At 41.4% G+C, this 8,685-nt stretch overlaps 1 protein-coding gene across 2 annotated transcripts; it reads left to right on the top strand.

Annotated features, from left to right (window-relative positions):
- The first annotated feature begins 335 nt into the window (after positions 1-335).
- On the top strand, positions 336-6,439 carry LOC111244447 (uncharacterized). Of its 2 annotated transcripts, none has more exons than XM_022791611.2 (4): positions 336-486; positions 699-846; positions 2,556-4,233; positions 5,026-6,439. In XM_022791611.2, exons 3-4 carry the CDS (start codon positions 4,043-4,045, stop codon positions 5,336-5,338), a joined length of 504 nt encoding a protein of 167 aa, XP_022647346.1. In that variant the 5' UTR covers positions 336-486; positions 699-846; positions 2,556-4,042; the 3' UTR covers positions 5,339-6,439. The 2 variants fall into 2 exon arrangements, with proteins under 2 accessions (XP_022647346.1, XP_022647347.1); XM_022791612.2 differs by having other exon boundaries at positions 699-3,410; positions 3,527-4,233.
- Positions 6,440-8,685: the final 2,246 nt, after the last annotated feature.

Raw genomic sequence — 8,685 nt, 5'->3', positions numbered from 1 at the left:
AATCGACTAATAAAACGAAATCCTTACTTACTTTTATTACTTAATTACTTTTATTCACCTCAGGTAGGCCTTAGGTGAAACCATATCACAACATGTCAGTAGCCAATCGTAATGCCTCCCATACATACATACATATATATTTGCGTTATGGACACCTATCGTTCGTTAATTGTTTACATTTATTGAGTAGTACATGTCGAGTGTTGGCGTATACTATGTATACTCGCATTATGACGCCAGCCCTACTGCTAGAACCGATTCGTGGTATGGATGCGCGGTCAATGGCGATAAATGTCCGATAAGGGTGTGGCTTTCCTTCTTACACAGCGGTCGGGCCGAGTAAATGAACAGAGAAAATATAAAGGCGAACGAAAATGACGCCTAAAAGGGATGCGTCCTGACAATCTTAAACGGCAGAAACAGCGGCAGTGACTCAAGAAGTTCGTGTCGACGAACGGTACTGCAATCGTAAGGACTAACAAAAAGGTCAGACAGGTAGCTTTTTGATTTGAATCGTGGGACCCGGTATCGGCCTCCTGCATCGAACAGAAGGCGCAAGGACGAGACCTGTGGTCGCTGTTAGGTTAACAACCATGAAAAATTTAATATGCTACTGCTATACTAAAACTTAAGAAAGCTAAATGATTTCGTTCTTTGTTGTTTGATGCTGTCTCATACTCTTTCGCTGTTTTCTGAAGGGTCATGCTGTCGGTATAAGTGTTCGATACATGAAATAAGGTGCTGCCTCCCCCGCCGCCGGACATCAAAGGATAGGCGTCGTTCACGTTAGCAGTTCCTGTTCCATAGATCGTTTATGGGTATTTACAGTACCGGACTCACTTAGGTGTTAGTATAGCGGATGCAGGCGGCCAGCCTGCGGTCTCCTTTCTATATATTGGACTATTTACGTTTGAAACGAACGACTTTTTTTGTTTGATATAATAAGGGATAACGATTTACTATTCGCACAACTATAGCGGGTTGGTTCATTTACGTGCAGTATATTTGTTTACTTTCAAAGTGTTAGATTTATGATACTTTCTTTTAAATATGTATCTCAAGCAATCGATCGTACGATTACGACTGGTCCTATAAAATTATATTAAACTGTTAATTGTGATCAATCGAGAGATTATTGCTTATGAAGACATTTCGGACCTTGCAATTGGTGCCCATAAAAGCGTAGACGGCTCTAAAATCAGTCGAAACATAGAACTTAGCAATCAAACTTAAGTTAAGCTATTGAACAGTTTATACAGATAATACTATATCAACTTCCTAACACATCAAATATCCACCGGTATCTCAACTTGTCACAGGTCGAGCGAACTCAAACAATCAATCGTATAGAAATCATAGTATTAATAAATCGATTCGATACTCCTAGTAGTGACCCTATCCCGAAAAAGTCAGCTTATTGTTGATATCAGGGTTTTTATTAGCTCTTTTCCAAACTTTGATTCGCGCATTATTTAAGTTGAAGAAAAAGATATATAGTACAGTACTTCGTGGTTAGAAAAAACAAGAGGGATATTTTGTAATAGCTTTATAATTTGTTAATATTTGTACTACTTGGATATATGGCACCCTTCTCAGAAAAAGCAGACTTAAACACTTGACAAAGTGTTGACACTTGACAAACATATTGATACGTTAGTGCAAAATGTGTCGTTGAAGCATGGCGTGATCAGAATACTAATCAATTTCTCGAGATTAGATGACTAATAAGCTAGCCCATATATGGTAGATAAAACCCTGGTTGACGATAACATTCTAGGCAATGGCCGAAATGTGATAAGCATTCCCCGCAAAAGTAACGTTTCTGCCTGATTTTAAGCAAAATACACATTGTATTGTCAGCGCGACACTATCCTTATAGTAGAATTTGTAAGCCTTGAACGAGCAAAATGCAAACTGATCAGTTGTAACGAGGCGACTGCGTACCTAATGAAGGTTTCGAGTTAGGTCGTATACGTTCGGTACTGCCGTTAACTGGTGATTCGGACGGCCCGTTCCAGCGAACAAGACGAAGTTCTCGGTCTCAGATCCCCCGGTTTCATGCTTCTAAATTCGATGAACAAGTATAATAATAATAATACAATATCACCATCGATAGGTAGATCTCGCCCTCTGAGTTTACCATGCTCAATTGACATCTCGGTGATATTCATCGTTTAATTTCGACAGGCGTCTAATACATGTGCATAGGCCAACTCGGTCTTCAGCCTGCGTCAAATAATAGTACATAAATTGAAGATAGGCGTATTTTGGTCCGATGGATACACGACTAAATCTTGCCAGAGATGACATATAAATAAATTAAACGCAGCACAACGATACAAAGAAGATAAATTTCACCACTGTTAAGAAGATCACAGTCCTACTTTGACCCATTTGTCTCTTTTAAACCTCAAGATCAAATGAAAGTCGTGCTGAAGTTCGTTGTGTTTGTGGTTCACATAAACACTCATAAAGTGAATTCAGATTACTGACGTGCTCCATTTTTATGAACACTATGCGATTTTTTGATCTACTTCAATCTTGCTTGAGTGCAGGGATGTTAAGCGAAGTCTGGCCCTTTTATATAAGCATTCGTCCAGAAGAAGTCCAGAACTGCAGATTCAAGCTAAGTACGTGCGTCTTATACCAAAAGATTGTACTTGTAGTAATTAGCCTGATTCCCATATGTACATGCGTGATTACTAGTATATTAGGACTGCATAGAATCTGTGCGTAACAGAAGGATATCTTGCATGGACAACTGTTTCTTTGACCTTTTACATATTTCTCGCCTTTTTTTTGTTCGCATTATATCGACCGACCGACCGACCGACCGACCGACCAAACAAGCGGCCAAACGGTGGCTAACTAACGACGCATTACTTCTGCCAGAGAGTCGAGGCCAGCACAAGTTCCCCCTGGTTAAGGCATAAAATGTCTGATATTGCTAGAAATAGTAGAATATGACGATGGAGAGTAGCACTGACAGTGATGCTGATGATGATGACGGCTGCGGAGATGGTTTGTACTAGCATTTGTAGTGGTAGCAATCATCGTGCACTACGGAGGCGGGCCCATGGAACGTCGTGACGAAGGGCTGCTCGTTCTTTTCTCGTTGTTCCGTCGTCTTTCTCACATCGGCATGAATCGGCAGCGAATGCAACAAAACGGGAGGCTAGACAGACAGATCAGCCACAGTCGCCAACACCTCCCGATCAGCCGATCAACCAACGACCCCAATAACAGGAGAGGGAAGGTAACAGGAATAGGTACCCAAGAAGCCACCGCCGGATCACGGCCCTGATCGAAAGGCCGCCACTGACCGCCGGCTGATCTTTACTGTTGTCGTGCATCCGACTTCAGACTACCTGGCACGAGAAACTGCCTTCTCCAGTCCGCCTTCATAAAGAGTACGTACAATCATCCATATACTAGACTTAAAAATCAACGTAAAAATGGCATAATCAACAACATGAGTCATCGATGTGATAGGCAGTGTCTGAAAATGGTCTGCCGAACTGTGAAGTTTTAGTTGAAGAGTGACTATGCACTGACACAGACGGCCTCTGGGCTTCCACGAGACGTGCTCCTCGTCAGGTGCTATCGCCTATTATACCCTGGTGGATCACGCTAACCTGACGGTGAACGTTGAAAGAAGACGCGGAGCATTTTTCCTGACCTCGGTTTGTGTCATTGGAACTTGCATCAGTTTTGTTTCGATGGTGATTCTTGGGGATTCCACAGAAGAGAGGTCCAACAGTGTAGGACACAGGAAGTGAGATTAAAAGCAAAGCTTAAAAATAACCTGAGCATTGGAAAGCAGCAGAGGAACTGGACACCGATGCATGAAAACGTAGAAAGCTTTAGCCCTCGTTAATGCTCGATGTACAACGAATGACAGTAATATATTCGCAATATGCCTGTTAAGATGGCCTCGCAATAAAACTGGCGCGTGACTTGATTGATGCAGCAGGCCCAAGCACAAAGCTTGAAAGGGTTCTAGGAACAAGGAGAAAGATAGTTCGAAACGATAGAGCGCTCAATGTTCCAGGTGAAATCATTTCGTCGAAAACTTACTATGGCGCTCCCAAACAGACGAAACGAACGCGAGCGCAACAGGGTAAAGCAAGTAAACCAGGGATTTGCCATGCTTCGGAGCCACATACCTGCTATTGCCAATACCAAAAAACTGTCCAAAGTGATCACGTTACGAAGCGCTGTTGATTATATACGGTAAGTGAACGTCTGTTTACGAAATCCTCATTTGCCTAGGATAGTTTTTAGCTGAGCTAAATATAGCGAGAAATTTGTCTCCATTAGGCTGTAAGAATTACATTAGTCCTCATTCATTATTTATATACACTCGACTATTAGCAAATGCTTATCAACTGAAATACATTGTACTGTTTAGGTAAAAACAGGTTGCTCAGTTCAAAATAGCATGGAAAACGGTCATGTGTACGTCTTACACGTAAAATAACGTAACCTACATTGTTAGGTCTTTTACACTTGGTCGCGCGGCAGTTGTATGTATTCCGCCTTACTCCCTGAAGATAGTGTTCGTTCATTAATACCAATACGATCTTTTTAAGGGCAAGGATTGTCTAAAAGTTAACAATGTTTTTTTTTTTAAGTTTATTCATTGACCAAATGGCTAGGAGGAGTGTATCACGCCGCGTAGAGTAGCAGTGTGAGTAGTTGTCTTGCCAATTAGGCCATGCTAGCTGTACTAAATGAACGAGACGCGTTTCGAGAAATGAATTCCTAAACCTGCAGGACCGATGAGCCCTCACCTAGATAAATTTATACTAGCCAGTACACCTGATATGGATACTTACATTTATCGTACGCCCGTATTAGCTATTATGCTGTAGAAATCTGTCTATAGATTACAGAAATTCTGCGGTGCTGATGTCTAGGTCACTGAGCGTTAATAGATATTGTGCAAACGTGTATTCATGAGCAATTAGATAAAGAGTTTGAGCTTAAATCAAATTAGATTTAATTGTTCTATTCATGTTCTAGGACCCTGGAAAGACTTCTGCATGACGATCACCCCCCCGTTTTCATGGAGTTTCCTCAATACAGCCATTGTCCTGCCCAATCGACCCAGTCTCCTGTTGTCTATGACCAAACAGCCACTCCGCCAGCATTGATGCCACCGTTCGAAAGGATCGACAGATTCGAACGATTAGCGCTGCAGGAAGACAGCACGCAGCTGCACAGTCCACCCACGTCGACGGCCGAGTCCTCGGTTAGCGTCGACATGAACGTCGCCATGTCATCGGTCGACTTACAAGCGTTTACCGACGACTGGCACGACTGGCAATGTCGATAAGAATGTTTCCATGCTAGCAGCTCGCGTATTAATCACAAAATAAATGTACATACGAGGTATGACATAATGAGGAGAAAGCCGGAACGAAACAACACCACCTGACAAATCCACTAAAACGAAAAATGTCGTGCCGGAAATATATCAAAGAGGAAAAGCCAATAATCACCTTCTATAGATTTGTGCGCTACAATAAGAATACGTTACCAAGCATAAATACACGCAAGCATAATGGAGCCTAATCCATGGCAGACCTCTCTTACGACAACGAAAATGATAGCACGAAATCGTGCCGCTGATTTGAGAGCGAAAACTGTAACATTGTGCTGTCTCTACAAACGAACCGTATTTCAGGCCATGGCAACCTCAGAGAGAGAAGAAAACGGGCTTTGTAATATGCACGTAGATAGAAAAAATAAATCTAATAAATACAGTATAACTGTGAATGAGGGGTGCACTACGGTGCGTCCATTGGCGGGCATGGTTTGAAATAGTTCCACTTAAGTTGGGAAATGGGGTGACATGCGACGCAAGCGCATATACACACCTTGTTTCGTTTCCGAGTGTATGCATTACATGTCTCAGGAATAGGCGTACGACTATAGCACAATTTCCCCGAGCTAGTATAGTATCAATTTAATTCGTGTCAATGTCACCGATGTAGGAAATAGATAATGGATAGTTGTTATGCGCGTGCCTCGAAACCTTGGCAGTGTAACCTATCTAGTATACAAAAACTCTATAGGGTACTTACGTAGCGTATATATTGCCTCGTACACAACAAACTATACAGAGGCATTATCAAGGATAAGGTTCTATTTACATAATACTAATAATTACACAACGAACAAAAAAATATAAGCTAGTACATGAAAATGGCTTGCGTTGTTAATCTAATCGATAGTAGTAGTTGATCTGGTACCAATTTCCTTACGAGATTTTTCATTTGTGAATATATGTGCCATAGTACACTGTAAGATATCGACGCATCCCATGAAACATGACAATGAATCGTGTGCAATATCGAATATTCCTACCCTGAACAAACACTAATGAACTGAAATTAACCACAAATAAAGCGACAAATGTCAGTTTTCATTTTAATACACAATATTTTAATTTACTTAGAACATTCATGGGCGCTATTTAGCAAGCCTCCCGTACTTAGGACCCGTTAGGTGGAATTCGCTATTTTTTCATACCATAGAAAAATACTAACGTGGTTATTTAAAGCTGCCACTTTTAATAACTTTAAAAAAAAAATGCAAAATATTATCATTCTACAACGAACAATTGTATGACGAGTCTAACTTCCCATGAAAAATTAAATATCATCAATCAGAAGCCAATCAGTATCACACTTCTTTGCAACGGTGCATACGACGCTGATGGGGTCGAGCTTAAATGTCGATTAGGAAATAACTCGTACCACACAACGTTAACCTTCACGTGCTGCTAGTGTCAGTGTCATCCTGGATCTTCCTTTTCTATGAAATATGGCTTAGAATTGCACTTGATGTTGTAAGGCTACGGCCAGAAAAAAAAAAAACGACTATTCTGAAGCAACCTGACAAACCTTGACATTGTGTTACTTCCAGGTAGCCTGCTAGACCTGATCTCGCGCCCGTTTACGTATAGCTGCATAAACTTTATACACTATCCTACGAAGTACGGCCTTGAATCGTGCTAAAGTAGCCTTCTCTCAATAATTATACCATTGATGCTTCAATGAAATAACAAGCGTTTGACACAAAATAATTTCAAGCACCGCCCCTTCTGGAAGACGAAAGCAGCCGTCCTCGGACCGCCTCTTGCCAACGCACGACCCACCGCCACGAGCCGATAGTCATCGCGTCGACAGATGGTGCAATCGAACGAGTTACTACACAGCCACACGCACCTCTAGGGCCGGCGGTCCTTTTCGTGTTGGGCGCCTTTTGGAATAATATACAAATATGATTGCCATTGCTACATGCTGTATAATGTTCAATTAGATAAATGGACAAGAATTGAGCCACGTACTTCATTGTCGTGCCGGCCAACGTATCGGCATCTGGTCCACACGTACGTGGGACGACATCCAGTGTTTGTATTACTTAATACTGCGAAACGGAAATAGGTACAGCTGCTTATCAGTTGACTAATGGCTACTAGCTAGCTAGCACGAAACAGATACAACGTACAATTTGTTTTCTCTTTTCTTCCAATGACCTGGGTTGGCGTGGCAAACCGACGAAGAATCATGATCCAGCGTTTACCAATACAGCCATCAGCGACTGGTAAAATGGCCTTATTAAATCGTTTTAAATAATCTGAAACTTGGATATATAATGATAATCAGATTATCTGAACGTACAACCAGGGGCCGCTCAGAACTTTTGAACGATGTCTGGCCCACAGATTAATTAGCCCAAAAGGTTTAACTGATTTTGGTCGTTGCTTCTGTGAGCTAATGTTGAAAATGGAATAGCCATTTGTTGGCGATACGAGAGGATAGGTGGCTTCAGAAAGCTAAGAAGAAAGCAGCTATACGCTAGGATCACAGGAAGTGAGACATTAGAAAAGCCATATTCATCACGGTTATCTTGTTGTTGTCTTTTATTGCTTCAATTATTACTTTATCAGTGACTGTTGTAGACCTTGGCTGGAATAACATAATTGCCAAACTGAATGTCCATAGATGAGCGTTTCCTCCGTACGTAAGAATATTCACGTATGAACTAGAGAGTCGTTAGAAATAGCGCGACAGGCTGGCTTGTTGGTAAACAGAAAACAACAATCGTGTGAAGACCTGGAATTTTCGAAAGTATACCTAAATTTTAATTAGACTAACCTTACAAGCCTAGCATATTAGTCGTAACTTTCGGTGCACTTGATTTCTGCGTAGGATTGGTGCACATCAGCTTGTCCAGAGGATACCTAGACCAAGCATATCTACGTGCAATGGTTCTGCGTCGATAGATGAAGCCCTCAAGTTGATCAAACGATAAGGCCATACTGACTTAGAATTAGAAAGTCACACCTAGTTCATTAAAGTGGTAGTTGATAGCCAGACGTTCGAACGACTCAGCTCTTGGAAATTTTGGCAGAAACAGGGTGGAGCCATTGGGTTAGTAAAAGAAAATCATCTCTTTCTCCAGAATCGTCAGTTATCATGTGAAAAGACAGCGTGGGGCATGTGCACGCATCTCACGTTCTCCTGAAACGCGTAAATTAGCCTTTGTTCTTTCATACTTCATATCAAACCCTTTGAAATCAAGCCTGCTCAAACAGCTTATAACTATATATAATTGAACAAAGATACCTACAAAGCACTAAATAGATTTTACACATGCAGTATACATACAAAG

This window comes from Varroa destructor, unplaced genomic scaffold (genome assembly GCF_002443255.2).
Source record: "Varroa destructor unplaced genomic scaffold, Vdes_3.0 BEIS01000002.1, whole genome shotgun sequence".
Classification (NCBI taxonomy): domain Eukaryota; kingdom Metazoa; phylum Arthropoda; class Arachnida; order Mesostigmata; family Varroidae; genus Varroa; species Varroa destructor.
This window is presented reverse-complemented; position numbering and strand designations above follow the sequence as displayed.